Here is a 22536-nt window from a genome sequence, read left to right as displayed (position 1 = left end):
ATGTCCCCGGGCGCCGGGAAGGGTCGCTACGCCTCTGTCTTGTACTTATACTAAAACATACCCCCCCCCCCACACACAACAGTCGTATTGAGGATAGTGGTAGGACTCAAACATCCGCGGGGGTCACGAGGGTGTCACGTGGGGGGGGGGGCGAATCAGTAAATCCTGGACTAAATCGATGCAGACGATGAGATATAAAGCTGCTTCATTACTTATGCTAATGTTTCGATCTCATTTAAAACAGAATCGATACTAGATCAATAACTAGCAGGTAGCTTCAGGCATGGGTTTTTGGAGAGTAGGTCAGGGGGGGATGCGAATGACTCGTCATGGAAAGTTTCTAAAAATAAGTTGAAGTGAGGGTGGTTGCATCAGTAAATTGCAGTACTTCTGTGTACTATCGTTATCCGCATATGTTGTGTACTATCCGATAAAACGTTCAGACCAACACTACTTAAAGTAAACTAAATAAATTACTGACACCAGTACAGTAGGGTAGAACAACAAGTAAAAAATGTAAACACCATAGCTGGTTATCTGAGAGACTGGTTTACCATCCTCCACACGTTGGAGAAAACCAAAAACTCTAAGACAAAGTTTCTACACATTAAACTTACAAATACACACATTGGAAAAACTAGCGCTAAAACTTGCCAGCTCATGACTTGTGTTACACATTTTAACTTCTATACCACATACCTGTGTACACTATGTACACATGTGGCCCTATCCACTCTGTACAGATGTGACCCTATACATTATATAAACATAATGTAGCCCTATGCACTGTATACACATGATGTAGCCCTATAAACTGTATACACCTGTAGCACTATACACTCTACCCACCATCTTAAACTTAAGACAACAACACCACTTGAATAATTTCTACTTACCACAAAATCCGTGACATTCGCTCCTACAACCTCCACAACACCAGCACACTCAAAGCCCATGATGATTGGTGTTTTAGGGGGGTGGTCAATCACACCCTGCCTGACCATCAGGTCGGGGAAACTCATCCCGCTGGGAGATGAAGTAAAAACAATATTAACTATACAACATCCCGCTGGGAGATGAAGTAAAAACAATATTAACTATACAACATCCCGCTGGGAGATGAAGTAAAAACAATATTAACTATACAACATCCCGCTGGGAGATGAGATAAAAACAATATTAACTATACAACATCCCGCTAGAGGTTGAGGTAAAAACACATAAAATTGTACATCTTACTAAAAGATAAGGTTCCTGTCCGGCTAAGCGCCGCCAAAGAAGCTACCCCCCCCCCCCCCCCCCCCCCACCCACCAAAAATAAATTGTACCTTTAGTTTGTACTGAAGAGGGTGAAATCGGGACATGACAGTTAACAATGCGCATGTCTATGTCTTTATTTCGCTACCTTTAACCCGAACCCTCAAGGTTGTGCACGTGAATTAAATTGGAGCAGGCAAAAAGTGGCGGGGCTTAACTTTTCGCGCGTGCACTGTTTGCATTAGTGGCGGGGCTTATCTAGACAAAACCCGAAGGTAAAAACAAAATTCAAAAAAAAAAAAATCAGAAACTATACAACACCTCACTAGAAGATGAGTTAAAAACAAAACATCACAAACGATACAGCAGTAATGGTAATTCGCCTAGAACAATCAAATTATCTAAAAACGTGTATAACGAATTATTTGAAATAATTCAAAGTTTTTGTTTTAAAGACATTTAAAATTGTAAAATTTTAAACAAGCAACATAAGTGCACCATCAACAAAGAGCTAAGCGCGTGATGTTGGGGCTCCATGGAAAGGGTGTAATAGCTACCTTAACCCCCCCCCCCCCCCGCCTTTTTTTTCTCCACTATAAAAAGTAGCGACGGCGTGAAAATAAAATTTTAAAATAAAGAAAGTTTTATATCCCCGACAAAGCGCAATACACAAATTTAGGTCAAGGCTATTTTTGTTGTTATTCCCCTGGATTAAAAGATGGTTAACGCATACGTGGGTCTATGTGAGAAAAGCGCAGAATGTTGTTTTGGACTGCGTGCACTCTAAACAATCTCCCATGCAAGGAGAGCGCTCTTTGTAAACACACAACACTCTATGTGTCCAGTCCGGGAATTCCATCATGACCTTGACACCAATTTATCAGAATATTTCATGAATGAGGCGGGTGAGATGGGGCGAGTTCTTCGTGCGTTGTGTGATTTAAAAAAAAAAATAACTCGCACTTTTTAAGCAATAGTTATGTCCCCTACGTTTTTCCCCTCGCTTGCTCATTCTCTCCCTTTCTCTCTCTCTCTCCCCCCCCCCCCCCCAACCCCCTTATACCACCCTTAATGCCAGATGTCAGGAGTCACCGGCCTGAAAGATATTCGCGTGACTTGGGGCTAGAGACCATCCAGGGTCTGGCCTGGAGATGCTACTCTGTGAGTGAAACACAAAGCCGCCTTCAATGCCGGCTTTCAAATTATCAACCTCTTGTGTTACACCACTGACTGGGACTCAATAACTTGAACATCACGTTTAGAGCTACTAGAATTTTTTGTCGTGTTTATTACGTTGACATTTTTTTTCTGAATATTTACCTCCAACATTTTTAGTACAGGAAGTTCATGAGTCTCAATGGAGTCCAAATTACCACACAAAGCAAACAACTACTTAACACACACACACATTATATATATATATATATATATATATATATATATATATATATATATATATATATATATATATATATATATATATATATATATACTATGCATGCTGTGGTGTTGAGGAATTAAGTGTGCTGATCTAATGAAATAAATGACAGGGGTACAAAATCAACAGTAAAAAAATTCAGCAGAGGCGGATGGCAAGCAACATTTACCAGGGGCAGATAACCTACAGAAAAAGCCAGTAGTGTTGAAAATTTCTAAATTACGGCCTTGTCCAAAATGGCAAGAGCACATTGATGGGGATCAGATCAGTGTTTCTTCCAGACTTTTTCTCGGGGGGGGGGGGGGGGGCAAAGAGATGCCTGGAAGAAACTCTGGATCAGATTAGCTAGAAAAACTACCCAGCAGGAGCAGATAACCCACTGACTGAAACAATGACGTAACTCACCATGCCTTGACACGGATGAGCACCTCCCCGTCCCCCGCGCTGGCCTCTGGTTTCTGCTGGACTTTCATCATCTTGACCCCACCGAAACCAGTCAGCACCACACTCCTCATCTCTTTGACAGGGGCGGCCGGTGCCGCAGGGGGCGCGGCTTCCGCCGGCTTGGCGTCTGCCTCGGGGGCGGGGTTTTCCGTTGTCTCGGGCATTGTGAGCTAATAGTTGACAAACTGTAACAATCATAAAACTGTAACAATCATAAAACTGTAACAATCATAAAACTGTAACAATCATAAAACTGTAACAATCATAAAACTGTAACAATCATAAAACTGTAACAATCATAAAACTGTAACAATCATAAAACTGTAACAATCATAAAACTGTAACAATCATAAAACTGTAACAATCATAAAACTGTAACAATCATAAAACTGTAACAATCATAAAACTGTAACAATCATAAAACTGTAACAATCATAAAACAGTAACAATCATAAAACAGTAACAATCATAAAACAGTAACAATCATAAAACTGTAACAATCATAAAACTGTAACAATCATAAAACTAACAATCATAAAACAGTAACAATCATAGAACAGTAACAATCATAAACTGTAACAATCATAAAACTGTAACAATCATCAATCAAAATCACGCTTTAGTTAAATAGCCGGCCCTGCCTTTAAAATCGCAGAACCACTTTACCTAGTTACTGATAAAATCAATTTCATGCACCGAAGCTAATCAAGTATAAATTAGTAAAATAACAATCTTAACCTAAACAGTAACGACTGTGTCAATATTTGCTGCAAAAAATAATGTGTTCACCAGTTTCGAATCAAAGCCTGCAAGACGAACTACCGCAATCTCCAGTTGCTATACTATTAGTTTCAGTCGGTAGCAATGCTACTAATTTTTAATCCACGAGCGTGATGACCCAGACTGAACCTAGAAAATGAGACGCTATGTTTACGCTTTACAGTGCGTGAAATGTTTATGAATGTTGGACATGCGTATATCACGAGTCACGCTCTAACCCTCACGTGCCGTAAGCGGAAATGCGATGACACGTTTGGAAAAAACAAGGCTGCATGCAGTGTTACGATTGTTATATTTTGACTGCGCATGTTCACGCAGTTGAAAACGTAACTGGTCCATTCATTAAAAGCATTGTGTTCAAAGGGCCATCCATGATTTATAAACAGCAATGCTACAATAGCATTCGACGTGTCACATTATTTTACTTCTAAAGTTCCGCCCTCCCCCCCCCCCCCTTCTCCATAAAGTACACTGTTTACGACGATCAACGTCACGAGGGGGGGGGGAGAGTCATGGGGAAGATTCCAATCTATTTTTAGACAATAATTCATCTTTCTTTTGCTTCAAACTTTTCCAAAGATTTCTCGTTTTAAATCAATTCGGATGTATACAACAATTGTATGTACATAAATACTGCATTTTTAATTTTTTATTGCAAATTAAGAACAAGGTCTGCTACTGTTACACTATGTTCGCTGTTCTGTTCCACATTACCAAGATGTTTGAATAGCTTGTTCTGCAAAGCCAGCCGTCTCTTATTTCATTTCATGTTGAGAAGCTCGTTGAAACACGAGGAAACTGTTCGATTGATTCGCTTTATCAAACGTGGACTGTTTTGTTCAGTGTTTACAAAAAGTACCAAGTACAAACTATTTCGATTATACTCCTGCGCCGGCACATACATTGCATCTGATTAAGGTAAACAATAATAAACACGGGCGGGCTGGCAACACACCCGGGGTGGTTAGCATAAATTAAAGATCCCGACCCGCCTCGCGTGGGAGTTGGCGGCAGCAACTAGAGAAAAATGGAAGCAGAGAAACTACCGGAATTTTTTTTTGCTCCACGTTCTGACAATTCAATCTTTAAGTGCTGCTGCCGGGGGAGTCGGGGGGGGGGGGGGGGGGGGGGTTCAAGTATTTTGCTAATGAAAATTAAGCACTGACCACGTAAGGGCTCTTGAAAGTGATACACCTTACAAGTATACCATCTTCCTTTCTGCATCTAGTTAGTGTGTTACTTTGTCCGGCATATTTTATTAATGTTTCAAAAAGAACAAATGATTCCACTACTGGAGGTCTGGGATACGGCACTATCTTACAATACCCCGAAAGCAGCTCTGTACATTGCCGACAATGTTAACTAACTTGAAAATATAAGCGGCGTTTTAATAGTTACAAAATATCGCCAAATTAATATTTTTTGTTATAGTGCGTACAAATTAACTACGGAAGCTCCATAAACCTGTACAACGATCTAGAATATTCTATAACAGTTAACTGTAATTAATTAGCATATGTGAGAAACACTTTTTACATCTAATAAAATAATAATTGAGGCACCTTTATAGCAAAAAGAAATCATTCAAAACAAAAGCTTCTCTTACCCGCTATAGTCTAGAATGCAGAAGCAGCAAAACCCAGTGCAATAACAAGTCCAATGGTTGAGGTGTTTTGTATAGCAAGATTTGAAACAATTATACTGAGCGTCACAGCTGCTTGTGAATTTTAACACTACAAATGTGGAGGCTCAACAAGGCGTCGAAACTTTATTAGTCGCATGTGAAACAATCCAACCCAACACCATATGGTCTAAACTAGACAGATGCCGCAGAGGCTTGTCCTTTTGGGGTATAATAATGATGGAACTAAAAGAGGCTTCACGCAGCTGATCGATGAATTCACCACGTGAAAGTTCGCGGAATAAACATATTTACAGTTACGGTAAATTTGATTGGATGCTCAGTGACGCCGGTGTCGAGCTTCAGACTTGGCTTATTGACATTTTAAAAGAAAGATGTAGGCCCATCCAAATTTAATAATTTCCTAAAGGGGGTAGTTATATTTAGATCTAAATTCAGTTAATAATAATAAAAATACCTTAACAAAGTACATTAACTAGTTTATTCTAATTTTCGAAACTGAAAAACTGAGGAATTTGTCGGGCTAGTTAGCCTGCTTATTACCATTAGTTTACTAATTACTTACTTTAGACTTTAGTAGATACAATGTAATGTAGATTTAGCGATATAAAAATGAAATTTAGACTAATCTATATACTAGAGCCTCAGGTGTGCATTTCATTTATACACGATTTTGTTATTGAGAAATTTCATTTGGTTATCATCGAATCACTATTGATGTAACAGCTTCAAATTAGTGGTAGAGTCTAATTTAGATCTATTAGTTGTTAACAGGCAGCCTATAAGATTGCTTTTGTCGTCATTTTTCTGCCTTTGTAAGTAGTAGGACTACTGTTAATTATATATATAGGCCCTATATATATATATATATATATATATATATATATATATATATATATATATATATATATATATATATATTGTGTGTGTGTGCATGTATGTATGTTATGTGTGTGTTTAGAATGACTAAATTCCATACATTTTTAAGGAACTGAGATTAATTATTAAATAATTACTGCATGTGCTACACATAATATAAATTTAACTATTCACCGTTTACCTTTGACCCGGCATTGACCTACTTTAATGTTTACGAATTTTGATAGGAAAAACTTCAGAGTAGGTTCAGTCTAGACATTCTTCTAGTTAGATCCGATCTAGAATTTAGATATGGTCCAGTTATGTCTAGATCTAATCTAAATTTACTTAAAAAGCACAGACGCACTAACTAGATTTACCTAGATCAATATACAATATTATATAATATATAAGTAGATCTATAGATTAGAATTGATTAGATCTAGTTCTAGAATTCTAGCCAGTGACATAGGCCATGTATGATAATATTTAAAATTTAAATATATTGATAGGCCTACCCATCACTCACCACTGTGACTAGTCACAGGATTCACCACCATGATGATTAATGTTAAAAATGTCTAGATTCAAATCTAAGATCTAGATCTAGTATAAAAAATAAAAAGTATTGTGTACTGTAGTAGATCTTTCGAGGCCTAATTACTAATTAGCCTTGACTCGCTTTTTTGCTCTAATCACTAAACTTAACTAAACTAGGATTACATTTGAAATAGGGGGGGGGGGGGGGCTGGAAGAAACTCTGGTGTTGTGTACCCATCCCATGCTGATATAATTAATAATTAACTTATAAGTATAAGACTAGTATAAGTAGATCTATTCTAGATTGTAGTAGTAGTAACATTTGACATTACATAGTTAATTGTGTAGTTGGCCCTAGGTCTATAGTTAGTAGGCAAACCTTTGCTGTATAATACTACCTTAACTTAATTCAAATTTTTCCTTTTTTTTCCTACAGTACAGGTCCACTTTAGCTGAGGATGTTTGACTTACAGTTACTAATTCATATCTGTACGCTTGTTATAGTTGTTGCACTCAGCCACTTCTACATTCAACTTTATCTAAACCATGAGGAGTTGAAACATCTATGTGATGCAGTATCAAAATTACCAAAAGCAACTGCCTATCACCACCAACTTTTATCTACAGCAAGCTCAAACATCCACAGCAACTACAACTCTCTGGAACACTTGCAGGAGCAGACGTCAGGTCAGCAGATCTCCAAGACAACAGAATTGATTAAAACTGCTCCAACCTTGTCTGTTTCCCAAAGTTTTTTTTATACCAGTGCTGTGGCTTCTACTGAAAGTCTTTTAGTAGATCAATTTGGAAAGACTGATGGCCTATTTGAAGAACAAACTGGGGCTACTTTTTCTACTGGTCATCTTCAAACAACAGAGGTAACTCATGTAGACAGTAGTGAAACCCACTCTTTGGTATCACAAGCAGACGTTGATGACAACAAGTATGTTTCTGTGAAACAGCCACTTCTGCAATCCAGCACATATATAAATAGGCCAATCAAAAAAATTGACAATATTGAAAGAAATGATCTTCAAGTAGATGATGGAAGTACACAGGCTCAGATCTTGCAGACTGATGCACCATTTAGCAAGACACGTTTTGATTTTAGCAAAGTGCAAATTCCAGAGACAAGTGAAATTATAAAATCTGCAATGGATATGTCAATGTCAGTCAGGGATTATGAATATTATGTGACACATGTGAATGATGAAATGAAAACTGAAGAGATAATTTTATCAACAGAGGAACCTTTGTATGAAAAGGAAAACAGAAGAAAAGTTCAGTCTTGTCAAAACGTAAAATGTGAAGTTTTAGATGATGTGGAAAATGAAGAGAATATTGAACCAATGCACCTTTATGAGCTACCGTCAAACGGTGTAAATAATGAGTATAATGTTCATGAGATACCATCTGATCCTATCGGTGTAAGAATATTAAATAAGAATTTAGATAAAAAAGTGTATGATTCGTTAAGCAGCCAAGGCACATCATCTTGGTGTAAGACAGATGGTACCTCCACTAAATCCTGCCAGTTTCACAACTTGTGTTATAAAACAGCTGAAAAAGATTTTATATTCTTCAGGTCTAACACTAGCCAGTTAGAGTTTGATCCAGACTTGCAGAATCCAGAAGATTGGTTTACAATCAACCTCTCAACAGTCCCTGGTCACAACGCTCACATGCTGTCCTTAGTTACCATCCCCACAGAGAGTCTCAGTAAATTTTCTGTGGCGTGGTTGGATGGGACTTCAATCATCATGAGCCGTTTTAAACCAGATAACATAATGCATGTACTGCATGATGACATTCTTCCATTATTTCACACCCTTCGCACTTTAAACTTGCTTGGAGATTCTAGTTCAGATGTTCGCTTGATATTTACTGACAGTTTGACCAGCACAGAGTTCCTCCCACTGTACTTATCTTTATCATCAGTGCCGCCTTTATTTTTACACCACCTGAAATCTAATGTTGATGTTTTATGCTTCAAGACTGCACATCTAGGGCTGTCCCAGTCCACCTTATGGTACCAGTACGGATTTTTTAAACCTCAGGGACCATTGCCGATAAATGGATCTAAACTCATGCACAAAGTCAGACAAGCTACCAGCTATTTGGCTGAACATTTCCATTCTGAATGTGTCTTCTGTAGTGAGAACAACTTCTTGGTGCTTTTATCTAGAAAAGACAATCGACTTATTCTTAATGAAGGGGAGTTTATCATGGGGCTTGTCCGCTCTACAAAACTGAAAGTTATGTCAGTCAGTTTAGAAACCCATTCTTTAAATGATATAATTTCAATTGTGAGGAACTCCAGAGGAATCATCGGCATGCATGGATCACTATTATCTTTGTCAATTTTTCTTAAGCCAGGATCTGTTGTTGTTGAATTATTTCCCTATGCAGTTAACCCAGAAAAATACACTCCATTCAAAACTTTTTGCGATATACCTAGTTCAGGAATTATTTACACTTCTTGGACTAATCCATTCAAGCAAAAATCATTTCCACATCCTGACTGGTCAGGTGACTTGGGTGGCATCCGTCATCTACCTGAGGATGTTCAAGCCAAGATTAGGGAAGAGACTCAAGTTGCAGATCACCTGTGTTGTAATGACCCCTCGTGGTTGTACCACATTTACCAGGACACAGAGGTTGATGTGTCCACTGTGGCAACCCTAACAGCCCAGGCTCTGGCCAGGACAGACGCAGTGAGGTTAAAAAGTGTAACATCAAACCCACCTATGATGCCAGGACCTGTCAGGTTCTTGTCCTGTACAGAAGAAACTTTAGACAATAAAGCTAAATATATTTTAAGGTGGAAACTTCCATGGAATTTAGAATTTATTCCTTATAAATTACTGGATCAAGAGCTAGTCTTTCAAGAAAAGGGAACTAATAAAACAAGTTCCATTACTCTAAAGTCTGATATTCAGACTTATGCATTAAACAAAGGTATTTTAAATGAATATGATGTTTGGATAAAGGTTATTGTTGATGTTAATGTATATGGACCTTATGTTTATGTTGCTTGTAAAATCAATCCATTTTAACCCACTTACAAGCTTTCAATTGTTACCTAAGTACAGTGGTTGTTTTATTAACTATTGAATTTTTTAAAATGATATTATAGTTTGTTTTCTTAATGTATCTTTTAATTAGGACATTTTTAGTCTCATTGATAATGTAACTACTTTACAGAAGGTCTGTTTTAGTAATTCTAAGAAGTTGTTTTAAAAGCCTTATATGTTGCATTTTGTTTTCTTGTGAGCAGTTTCCATGACAGCTGCTTCATTGTTACAATCATAGTGTGTTTCTGTAATGTTTTTTCAAACTATTATTTGTACCATGACTAGAGTTGGGGGGTCGTCCATAAATGATGCCACACTCGTAGGGGGGAGGGGGGGGGTCCTTAATTTTGTGATGGTGTGTGGGGAGGGGGGGTTCAGATTGTGGGACGTCACACTTTTGCATTATAAAAAAGCAATGTTAAAAAACGAATTTTAGACGTTATTTCGTGTTTTAGAAAACTGTTTTAATAAATTCTAATAAGAATTGATTAAAATACTCTATTTTGACAGCGTTCAGACAAGATTTTGGAAAAATATCGATGTTTAAAAAAAAAGTCAACTGCAATTTTGAGGGTAGTTGTGTAACATGATTTTAGGGGGGGGGGGGGGTCTGGCTTTTTGTGACAATGTGTGACGGAGGGGAGGGGGGGGAGGTAAAAATCATCCAAAAAAGCGTGACATCATTTATGGATGACCACTTGAAAAAGGATGTAATAGGTCTAAAAATATCAGTTTCTGGTATCTTCCATAGCACATGTGGAACCTATGTCAGAGGATCTGAGGTGAAAGTAAATCAATAAGAAAATAAAAACAACTACCTTAATTTTAAAACAGAATGTAGTGAAATACTATTGTTTGAGATTAATTCTGTTTATGTAAATTGTAATGTAACAATTAAATGACTGATTTCAAATTTCATGTGTCTACTTGTGTTCCACCAGCGCTACTTAATCTTGGCAAAACTTAATAAGCAATGGATATAGCAGCAAATAAACTCTACTTCATCTGTACTATATATTGTTCATAGGTCCATAAAGATTTACCCCTACATACATGCTATATATTTTACAAGTTATTTTCCATTAAAATACATGATGGTATACATAATACTAAAATAAATCTTTTTCTGCTTTGGACATAATGTTCAAGTTTCTAATTAAAGGCTCAACTATTGAATCAAGAGAAAAGTAAACAATGACTTAGTTGATAAATGTTTAATTGATATATAGTTTGATCAATAACCAAAACAGACCAGTGTAAAGATAAAAATGTGACCATACAAAAGTACACAAACAATTTGAATGGTGTGGCAGTGCTTTTTTTATTCCACTCCTAAAAATGTGGAAAATTAATTCTTAAGTTAGAATGAGAATCTGGTTAGTAAATAAATGATAACTATTCTTACATTAAAAATGTGACTAATGCATCTGAACTTTAATAACCAAATGTTTACAAATGTTTACATATTTCAAGACAAGAAATATAATGGAGATAAAACTCTATGTTGTCCTTTGTAGGCATTATTAATAAATTATCTTTCATTAAAAATATTTCTGAACTTTAAACAAATTTATAAATGTTCACACCAAGTGTAGATCTGTAAACATTTTAATGTTGACTAAAAATAAAACAGTAATTGGCTAGACTAATCTATAGATAATGAAAAAGCTGCCTTTAAGAATACTATATGTTTTACATATTTTATAATAGCACAATAAATTTCCATTGTAATGCCAAATCCATGATAAAATGTAAGATAATTGAACAACCTAGTCTTTATTTATAAATCTAGAATGTTACACACTGAAAAATATGTGTTAGCAACTGATGTAGTTTGTCTATGCAAGAAACAAAGTAATTGATTAAAACAATGTCAGATTATCAACAAGATAGATCACATCTTTACTGATCATCTTGAAACTAATATTCCAACCAAAACACCATGGTTAAGCAACATTTAACTAGGCTTTCATTCACAGATGGAAGATTGAATTTAACAAAGACAAAATGACTCATCAGTGTAGCAGTAAAATAACAAAAACATCATAACAGATTGAGTGACAACAAAATATAAAATTATCTTCCACATCTTATTGCACTGTGTCAAAAATAAAAAAATATTGTACTACAAAATGTCACACTATACATTTTAAAACTCTTAAAAAACCTTTTTTTTTAAATTAACAAAAAAGAAAAACCTTTGTTCTAAATAACTTACATTGATGACAAAAATATTTGATTCTTTCAATAAAGAAAATTACAACTCAACTACAATTTAGGTTTGCCATCAGCTGTAAATAAACTTTCTGATGGATCCAGCACTTGGGGCCCTGGTCCAACCTGTCAACAAGAAACAAATCAGCTCTCTATGCAGTTTTTAGCTCTAAAATTTCAAAATGAGTATGCTAATATCTTCAACCTTTTTAAAGCCATTTTACAAATGTCAATGAACTACTACTTCTGGTACAGTAGAGTTAAGTTGTATTCCCCTTGCTCTTTTCTCAGTATTAAGTTCTATACACATTTTGTGTACCTGTTGCATTTGCTGCAGAGATTAATCTCAGAAGAAAAGAATTCAGGCACACTTATTATGATAATTTTATAAGTGTGACCTCATTTTCTGTCCACACCTATTACTATAGTTGTAATAACAGATGCATATTGCATCAGAGGAAAAAAAAACCAAGCCTTCAGTGTACGTTAATCGCCCTCTGCAAGGGTGAGGTAGAACACCCCTTGTGGAATGCCAAGGTGTAAGGAGTACCACAGGTTCTCAATAGAAGCCAACGGTTATACTAGGTGTAACCCCTTTTTCGCTGAGGAAAATGTTTTGCTAACCATCCCACATTTAGTTTTTTACAATGCCAGAAATTTTTATGGACAAAGGGAAACAAAAAGTTCATATTATTTGCTAAAAAACCTAAACTTAGTTATCCTTCAAAAGATTTTGGAGGCTTGAGGGACAAACTTTTAAATCGCAGAAACCTTCCCAGGAGTATTCTCAATAACTTGACAAAGATTCATGTTGATTGGATGAATGGTGACAGACAGACTCAAATTCAAACATACATTCAGATTTATATATATATAATGTGATAAAAATGACACTATACCTTAGTATGTATGACATATTTGATTGCTCCTGGACTTACAGGCAAACAGATTTGTTCAATATCAGCCTAAGAAATTAAAAAATAAATTAAATAATAAAAAATAACTTGTAATCACATTTTTTATTCTAAATTTATCCAAGACTAGGGTGTCAACTTTGGAACATCTGGTTGATTTAGTTTACATCAACAGTGCAACTCAGTTCAAATACAACTTAACATTATCGCACTCAGCGCTGACTTACAGTAGAGGCAGGCTCATCTGGGATAGGGATGCCAGTAATAAAAGAACTGCAGTCAGTGGCAGCAGGGGGGAAGAAATGTTTGATGATGCTCATGATACGAGGGACACTTTCATCCAGTAGGTACAGGCAGGCATTGGGCCCAGCATCAAATGTGTAAGCCACCTGAAAGACAAAAGTTATACTAGAACCATGGCAACAGGACTTTTTAGCTTTGAGAATAATGTAAACAGTTTAGTTCCTAGTAGAACAGGGAAAGTCATCTTTGTTTAAGCTGTGAAAGTAGTCATCTGTATCAATCCAGCTAGTGCATTTAACCATGGATTGTAACTAACTGGTCCTGTTCTGTCATTCGTATCAAATGGTCATTGTTGATAAACCCACTTGATTCTACTCCCAGCACTCCACAGGGAAGTAAGAAGTGGAGGCCAAAAACATGGAAAACTTTCACAATTAATTTAACAAAACATAATTTATCTTAATGCATGTATTACAAATTTAACTTTTGCCGATCAAAACAAAAAGTTTGTAATTTTTATTCTTGACCCTTACTATTTTATGTTGTTGTAAGACTTACTAGAGTTTCTCCAAACATGTCATTGATGGCGTGCACCAATCTAATGATCATCCGAGACACATCGGTCATGTAAAACACGGGTGGGTAGGTGTCCAAACAGACAGCATGAAGTTGGTTGCTATCCTGTACAAAAATAAAAATTGCAATATTCACAAACAATATAAACTATGTTGAAATAAGTCTAAAACTAAACTAATTTAGCACACTATATGAGTGGTTGCATATTGAATGACAGAATTAAACACATTCATCTAGTGAATTGTTGTACATGTGCGACTACTAAATGAGAGAATATGTTAAATATGTTGAGAGACCAAGAGAATATTTGCACAGACCTGCATGGTGAGTTTAGCAAATGATGGGAAATCTTTCATTCTAATAGCATCAATCATGTCCTCCATCCTCCTGTCAACACATTCAATCCGATGCTGCATGAGCTCGCTGGTCAGTACTGTGGTCTGCATACCTTCAGTACTCCCCACATCTTTTTTTTGGTCACTCACCTGTCATCATTGTTATAAACAATACACAATGATGAATGCATATATGTATCATTAAAAAGGTTAATTAAAGAAAAACTCAAACATGGGTGTTACACTCGGCTTTCTAATTATTTTTGGCTCGTTTGGGGCCAGGTGTAACTCTAATAAAGAACACAATCCACAAAGTGAATTTGTACATTGGAGTATAATTTCCACCAACTACAAGAGAAACATTGAACATTCACTTGCTACACTGAGTTGACACTACACCACACTTCCAAGGGGAGGCCACTCTCACACACTCTGTGTCTGCACACTTTATATAGACATCTACATCACAATGGGTGACAAAATTTAATTAAAAAAATGTTTTGTGTTTTATAAATTTTTATATAGTAATTTAAACAAATATGTGAATATTTTACCACAAGAATAAGAGCTTTCATCTCAGGCCAGTGTGTTTCTGTAGCTATCTGTACAGCATAAGAATCACTGCCATCATCCAGTTCTCCCATACACCAAGATACAAATCCTCCATACATACTGCGACAAGCACTGCCTGACCCCAACCTAAGTAGATAAAATTCTTCATCATATTTTACCTTTATGTATTTTCTATGTAACAATAGAAATGTTTATATGTATTTACACTATTTGTGTACGTGAATTACAAATTAGTATATCAGAAGATCGCAAAATATATACATTTTTTAAATAGATTAATCAATATAATACATTAATATAAAACTAAAATCTACCTTGCTATGTCAGATATTTCACCTTGAACTCCAAACAATTTTGCCAGAGAGAATACTGAAAAAAAACCACATTATTTTTTCTACAACAACAAATAGGTTTGCTCTTTTACTAGAAGGTGCATATTGAGAAATTTAATTTTAAGACAAAACAAAAAAACATCCAGAGAAAAATGATGACCTACCTAGACATGCATATCCTGCAGCTGAAGATGCCAAGCCTGCAGCCGTGGGAAAATTATTTTCTGACACAATGTGGACATGTTGGAGGATTTCATCGTCCTTATCACTATCTGAAACACGCTTTCTGGCCCTGCGACGAACTGTTGGTTTACAAACAGATCCAAACATAAATTAGATAAGCAAGTATTTGGTAGATTTGCTCAATTTAATTCATTTAAAAATGATTTTTTATTAATTACATGTTTAGCCTTCAAGTGATAAATATTTATTATGTATACTTTGCCCTTGAGTAAAACAAGAATTACTATCAGATATTTATTTGCCATATAACGTTTATTTATAAAGTTTTAAAAATAAATATTTACTAACGTTAACTCTATACAGAATTTCTTAGTTTATAAAACTCAACATAAAAATATGAGATTAAAAATGTAAATTAATCAAAACACAGAATACTTACTCTCTCTTAAAACATTTTGTATTCTTGGACTGTTTACAGACTCTTCCCTAGTGAAAGGAAATACTTTTAGTTTCAAATAACAAAACAAAACTACACTTCAAAACATATACTAAACTACAATTCACTTGATATACTATTTTAAATTATTTAAAACATTATAAGGCTATCTCTGATTGTGTTTGTTTACTTCAAACATTCTTTAACTAAAATATTAAACTGAAAACGTATCATAAAATTTAAACAACTTTTATAAAAACAAATATTTTCACTTTTATATTTTTGAGTAAAAATAATAAAGCTGTTAAATATGTAGTAGGCCCTAGCTATATATCTGGTTGCACATTTAAAAATTTTTTTAGATGGTAAATTTTAAAAAACCAACAGTACTTTCCATTTAGCCACATTCGATCCTCTCTGAAATCAGGACTGATAGCAACTGAAGTTTTGGCACGAAGCTGAAAAAGGGAAGAAACTATTTATTATTAATGCAAGATCTACAATGACTTTTAAAATAAAAGTTTTCAAGAATCAGCTTGCTGGTTTAGGGTTCTATTTTAATATTTTTACTGAATAATATAGTTATAGTTTTATGGTCAAGAAATATAAATAGGTTGTAAGCTGAGTCAACTCTACCACACATGTAGCCATGGGTGGACTGGCTGTGGCTAAGCGGTCCAGAAAATTTTAAAGGGGCCCCCAACACCAGAGTAAAATTTTTGTTCTGCATTTTATCCCACATAAAGACCTGAATCTTATACCTTGATTTGAAAGGAGGGAAATAGCTAAATTAAACAAATAATTTTTTTAAATCAAAGGGCTTACAGTACAGCACCGATCCTGGGGGACAACTGAGATTTTTCCTGGGGGTTTAGAAATTCTTTCCTGGTGACCCAGTGAGATGTTTTTCCTGGGGGTCCACTGAGATTTTTCTCTGTAGACAGGCAGGCCAGACCACCCCTACATGTAGCCACCCCCATAGATCACTAGCTGTGTTAAAGCTACACAAACTAGCCTCATGGTAGACTACTGCAAATGCTTTATTACTCACCTCATTCTGTCCAAGTGTAACACTCAACGATGGATTTGTAGGGAGAATTAATTTCTCATTTCGTTTACCCCCTGTAATGGAAGAGATATAAGTCATTAGTATGAGGCTTATATAAACATTTAAAAGAAAGCTGATAGTGTTAAACATCTTGTATGGATCAACAATAAATTTTATCACATCACTTATTTAATGTCATTTTTATATTAATACTAGCCATCAGTACCCGTTACGCATGAATTATAGGCCTATATTTTTAAAATTTAATTCTTGTTTGAGAAATATATTTTATAAAATAGTTATTAGTTATTGGTCAAAACGCAATGTGCTTTACTACATGTTGAATATTAGTGACAAAGCAAAGAAATAACAAAATTGCTAAAAATCCTACACATTTAATATAACATAAGCTACCAATTTCTATTAGAAAAATTAAAACCAAATAATATATATTGTTAGTCAACACAACATCATATTAAATACCCACACCAATTAATTGACTTAAATGATTCCATTAAAATACCAGTTATTCAATTGTATTTTTGTTGTTTTTTAGACTTATTTTTATTATTTTTGGCCGAGAAAAATGTATAAATTTTCATAGCGTACGTCTTGATAAGTAGATCTAAATCAAATTTGATGAAATAGTAAATTTCTTCATATTCTAAAATTGGAAGATGTGGAAATCGAATCTTATTCAAGATGATGTCATTAGTGTATTATTTTTGACATTTGATTTTTAATTCTATTTTTTATCCTACAGTCAATGACGCCATAAGTGTTGTGTATTTCCCTTGTTAAAACTTTTTATTAATATTGTTTCATAATGATATTTTTCTATTTGTTTCATGTGACAGTGACGTCATTCTCTTTACCAGGATAAGTTTTTTGTCCTTGCCACAACCATAAACACTTCTCCAATTGCATAATTAAAAATGTGTCTCTACATTCGAATATGCTTATATTTTTATTTTCCGTCTTTAAATAAAATTTAGTTTATACATTTAGTACATTCAACATATTATTTTCAACAAAAGTCTGTATCTTTAAGATCTCCATATATTGCTGAAGATATTGATCTCATAGACTCGGACGTCATATGCGAGAGAGAGAGAGAGAGAAGTGGCCACATGGGCTTTCATACATTAGGATGTATTAATTACACCTTAGCTCTGACTTGCGTCAGGTTAAAAAATAAGACTAATCTTGTGATGTTAGGCTTGGCTTTATTAGTTTAGTAATTGAGTTACTTTCTTCTTCTTCGTTCTTAACCCTTTGAGCCCTGGCCTCCCTGACCTAATTTCTCCCATTTCCTGAGCTCCCAGGGCCAAACCAATTTTCACTTATATGCTTCTAGCTTTGCCTATAACTTTTGAACCGTTTGAGATAATCAAGCCTTATTTGGTATCAAGACTCAGGATAAAACAACAAAGCAGCAAGATTCTGAAATTCCTTATTTTTTTACAATATATGAACAGAACAATGTATATAAAACAAAGACATAATTATTGTTTTGATAGAACATAGAAGAAACCAATTTACATTTTTAACTTATTTTGAATGTTGAATCTGTAGCCGAAAAAGAATTATTATCAACATACCAAGGAGACTGAAGTTTTACAACACCACGTGCATCAGAATGTACGAGAACAGTTTCATTGTCACTGTCAAATTCAACGTCACTATCATCACAAGATAGACTAGGAATATTATCTTCTTCATCAGAATCAATAAGTAGTTGTATTGCCGGAGATGCAGTCATTCTACTTCTTTTGTTAATATTTCGGTCTTTTGCTTCATCTTTTGCACCAACTTTATGTGCTGAAGTCAAAGGCTGTGGCTCAGCTTTTCGTTTCGGCGGCATTGCTACGAAATGTAAACACTTTCACTTTTCCTAAAATCTATTTTAAGAATCATAATCCCGCACTAAAAAGACATGTGCAGTTTTAGTCAGTCTTCCACTAATTATATTTAATTAGACGGTATCCCGGCCGCTAGGAATATGACGCTAGATCATCGGACCGGAAAACCGGCTTTTCGGACATATATGCCTAATGTTGAAGCCGGTTTACCGCCCTGGCTGGCTCAAAGGGTTAATTGCAATGTTGGATGGGATTTTCTCCAACACAATTAATTAAGTATTACTTGTCAACATGTTATGCACCATATGGTTCTTTGACTCAGATTTCAGCCTGCTTTTCTTTTTGGATTTGCTTCCATAGCCTTTGCCCACCCAAGAAAACTACAAGGCAGCAGTTGTTTGATTTTGGAGTTTTCTCTCCTAGATGGGTTGCTGTCGCCAGCTATCAAACCTCATCTGCCCGAGTTTCAAACTCTGGCCTTTTTGGTTTAGCAACTGTGAGCTTTACCGGTTCAACCCCATAAATTGAGTTATCAATTTTATAGAATTGAATAGTTTACTGCACTGGTTACTCTTCCATTTTTTAGACTCCAAATAGATCTGGTAACCTAGACTTTACTCTAGAGACTAGAAGACTGTAGGCATTTTGGTAAAAATGTTTCTGATTATCACAGAATGATAAAATGTACATAGGATTAGAAGGAGGATCCAACATTCAATAATCTACACAAAATTTCATTTTAGGCCAGTAGTTTTCTTTAATGAATTTTCAAAGTATAAGGTAAAACAGCCTCCATGTTCTTGTTAAGTTGCAAAATAGTTATTTTGGGTTTATATATACAATTTTAGTTATTAAACAGATGATGATAAAAATGTGCATATTGATGCTAGAGAGAGTAGACAATATGAATATGCAACTGAAATAAAAATCACTAAAAAAAACTACAAATAATTAAGCCCTATTAACCCTTTGAGCCTGACAGGCCGGAAAACCGGCTTCAACATTAGGCATATATGTCAGAAAAGCCGGTTTTCCGGCCCGATGATCTAGCGTCATAGTCCTAGTGGCTGGTATACCGTCTTATTAAATATAATTCGCGGCGTACTGAATAAAACGGCACATATATCTTTTTAGAAAATAGATTTTAGGGAAAGTTGAAAGTGTTTGCATTTCGTAAAATACATTGTCAACAAAACAAATCGGTAATTTTATATTATTTTATTAAATATTATTATTTGTTATTATTTTTTAAATTTTATTAAATATTATTATTTGTTATTATTTTTTTATTGTGTAAGATGTGTTAGAATATTTTCCACTATTTTCAATATTAGAAAATACTTGGATTAGTAAAAATCTTTAAAAATATACAGGTGCTAAAAAATGTGGCTCTTAGTGCCCTTCTTTACCCCCTGGCCCAATTTAATAACAAATTACAATTAGGGTGATCTATCATTTTAGGTAGGCCTACGCAAAATCGGCTGAGAGTAGTAATGTGAAAAAAAGGTGACTCATTAAATTTTTATAACTTTTTCACATTTTAAGGAGGATTTTTGTTTTGAAAGTTACAAAACTGTTTAAAAATTTTATTAATATAGACTACCTGTTTTAAACAACTAAAACTTTTCAGTAAAAATAAAGACTAGCAATGTTTTCATCAGATGCAACCAAGCTCATTTAGCAGCCATCTTGGTTTTTTTTTTGGTAAAATTATAGTTAGAAATTCAGGAGAAACCCCTCTAACTTATAGATGGCCGCTGTTTATATAGCAAATCTTGCTCGCAAACACTGCTGTTTAAAGTTAATTTTTGGCCTATATTGATATATTTAGCCATAGATTATGGTTTATAATTCAGTTATCTATAATATTTGACACAAATATATCACAATATATTTCTATTAAAGCCTTAACAATGAGGCAACTTTTTCGCACATTACTAGCCGCGGCCGATTTTACATACCTAAAGCGATAGATTACCAATGTTTTATTTCTAACAGGATGTTTTGGTTTTTTTTGGTAAGTAAAACAGCCAATGTTGTAATTGCCATGACATCATGCTAAGATTAGAGAACACAAACCAACTTTTTGACCTTTTTTGATGGCGAAAAAGAGTTTTGCATTTTAAGCAGTAATTAGATCTAGATTATTTTGTTTTTGTTTGTTTTCTCTGCCCCTAATTACTAATTAAGCTAGACCAGTGGTTCCCAACCTTTTTCGAGTGGCGACCCCCTTTCATAAAACGTAAGATGCACAGAATCCTTTAAAAATGTTATCTATCACACCACACTGCAGAGTTTCTCAAACATGGCAGTATTTCAAATATTTATTTTTCCTCGCCAATTTTGCAGCTTTGATAAAAATGCCAAGAGATTATCATGAAAAGAGATAATATTTGTTCCTTTATCAGGTTAAGCTTATGTTGATGTTCGAATATATCTGCTAGGTACGATACTCTCTAACCACACCATGTCGTTAAAATATATCAAAAGGTCTTGTTTCCGTGCACTTCCAAGAACATCTTGATTTCATCTTTCAATTCAATGACATTTCCTATTGACAGCCAGCGTACTGAAACATGACGCACCATCCGTACAAGCCCCACAGCCGTTTTCCCATTTTAATATTTATTTTCTCCATGATATCTTCACAAAACTTCAACTCTTATTTGCTAACATCTGAATGAATATATTTCACAAAGACAAGCAACTGCGAACACGAACTCACGTCTGTTGATTCGTCAACTTGAAAATCCAAAAATGGTGAAAGCTTGATTTCATTCTAAATTTGTCTTTTAACATAAGCCGCTGCATAGTATCATTAGACAGAGATATTTGTTGCATCTTTACTGCACTGGAATCCCCAAGAATTAATTTTACCATCTTCAGCATACATGGTTTGATGAGATTTTCTCCTTTGTGTGAGAAGTTTTTTGCTTGGCAATTTCTAATACTACTTCATATGATGCTTGCACTAATGCTGTGTTTTCTTGGTGAAAACGTTCTGTTCGATCAAGTCTCTGACGTTTGCAACTAGCTTCATGCAGACGAAAGAACTAGATACTACATATCTTTTTTGGTGTGTTCCGAATGACTCGTCTCAAATTGACGTTTGGAAGTTTTTATAGACTCCTGACTAAGAACAACTTTGCACAGGTCACAGTACAAATTGTTTATTCTCTATTCCATTTCCAGTTATGTTAGTAATGCCGAATTTCAAATATTTTTCTAAATATTTATGTTTTTTATTCATTGCTAGAGTTTAGTCTACCAGTTGGCGACCCCCCAGAAAGCCCTTCGCGACCCCTGCGACTCCCAGGTTGGGAACCCATGAGCTAGACCATTAAAAAAATAATAAATTTGGTTTCAAATTAACCAGTAAGTGATATGGTTTGTAATGATATATGATAAGTGACAGAAAATTTTAATTAAAAAATTAATAAGAAAATCTACTAGATCTAGAGCTAGATCTAGATCTAGATAATAGATATCTCTCGTAGACTCGTAGATCTATTCATCAGTATTCTACTTACAATATTTAACAACAGCTATGTTCACTGGTGCTGTACATGTAACACTTTTAAAATTTATGTCACTGCACATTTCTGGGACAATGAATGGACAGGTCGAATAAGGAAAAGTGAATTCTCCAGTCCAGACTCTAGATATGAGGCTAGATCTAGATCTAGATTCTATAGATCTAAGTATAAGCCGGTAAATGTACTCAAACTCAGGTTGTCGCCTCACAACATCACGCCATCATACAATCAATTCAACGCACACCTTTCGT

At 35.0% G+C, this 22536-nt stretch overlaps 3 protein-coding genes across 9 annotated transcripts in view; 1 reads left to right on the top strand and 2 right to left on the bottom strand.

Annotated features, from left to right (window-relative positions):
- The window catches only part of LOC131941085 (synaptic vesicle membrane protein VAT-1 homolog-like), a 44504-nt gene extending 38657 nt beyond the window's left edge, over positions 1-5847 (bottom strand). Inside the window, exons 1-3 of one of the 5 annotated variants that reach the window (XM_059300079.1) lie at positions 5526-5847; positions 3101-3341; positions 897-1026 (exon numbers count right to left, since the gene is read on the bottom strand). In XM_059300079.1, coding sequence (XP_059156062.1) covers positions 897-1026; positions 3101-3303 — 333 coding nt within the window. In that variant the 5' untranslated portion in view covers positions 3304-3341; positions 5526-5847. Of the gene's footprint in view, positions 1-896; positions 1027-3100; positions 3342-3877; positions 4144-5525 lie in introns of those variants that run through there. The other 4 variants (XM_059300076.1, XM_059300080.1, XM_059300078.1 and 1 more) reach the window with 4 other exon arrangements.
- Positions 5848-6653: 806 nt separating this feature from the next.
- On the top strand, positions 6654-10350 carry LOC131941081 (protein O-linked-mannose beta-1,4-N-acetylglucosaminyltransferase 2). 3 transcript variants are annotated; one of them, XM_059300067.1, is made up of 2 exons: positions 6654-6680; positions 7396-10350. In XM_059300067.1, the coding sequence occupies exon 2, from the start codon at positions 7418-7420 to the stop codon at positions 10013-10015; it is 2598 nt and encodes an 865-aa protein (XP_059156050.1). In that variant the 5' UTR covers positions 6654-6680; positions 7396-7417; the 3' UTR covers positions 10016-10350. The 3 variants fall into 3 exon arrangements, with proteins under 3 accessions (XP_059156050.1, XP_059156051.1, XP_059156052.1); XM_059300068.1 differs by lacking the exon at positions 6654-6680 and adding an exon at positions 6804-6896; XM_059300069.1 differs by lacking the exon at positions 6654-6680 and adding an exon at positions 6949-7044.
- Positions 10351-11238: 888 nt separating this feature from the next.
- On the bottom strand, positions 11239-22497 carry LOC131941086 (diphosphomevalonate decarboxylase). The gene is made up of 12 exons (XM_059300081.1): positions 22280-22497; positions 16891-16961; positions 16230-16297; positions 15843-15889; positions 15385-15522; positions 15203-15257; positions 14870-15014; positions 14298-14465; positions 13963-14085; positions 13389-13550; positions 13147-13212; positions 11239-12373 (listed from the first exon to the last, which is right to left on the bottom strand). The coding sequence occupies exons 1-12, from the start codon at positions 22347-22349 to the stop codon at positions 12302-12304; spliced, it is 1185 nt and encodes a 394-aa protein (XP_059156064.1). The 5' UTR covers positions 22350-22497; the 3' UTR covers positions 11239-12301.
- Positions 22498-22536: the final 39 nt, after the last annotated feature.

The sequence above is a fragment of the Physella acuta genome, unplaced genomic scaffold (genome assembly GCF_028476545.2).
Source record: "Physella acuta isolate Inbredline_101_S28 unplaced genomic scaffold, ASM2847654v3 ptg000345l, whole genome shotgun sequence".
NCBI classification, from domain to species: Eukaryota; Metazoa; Mollusca; class Gastropoda; family Physidae; genus Physella; species Physella acuta.
The sequence above is the reverse complement of the archived record's forward strand: the minus strand, read 5'-3'. Positions and strand labels throughout refer to the sequence as shown.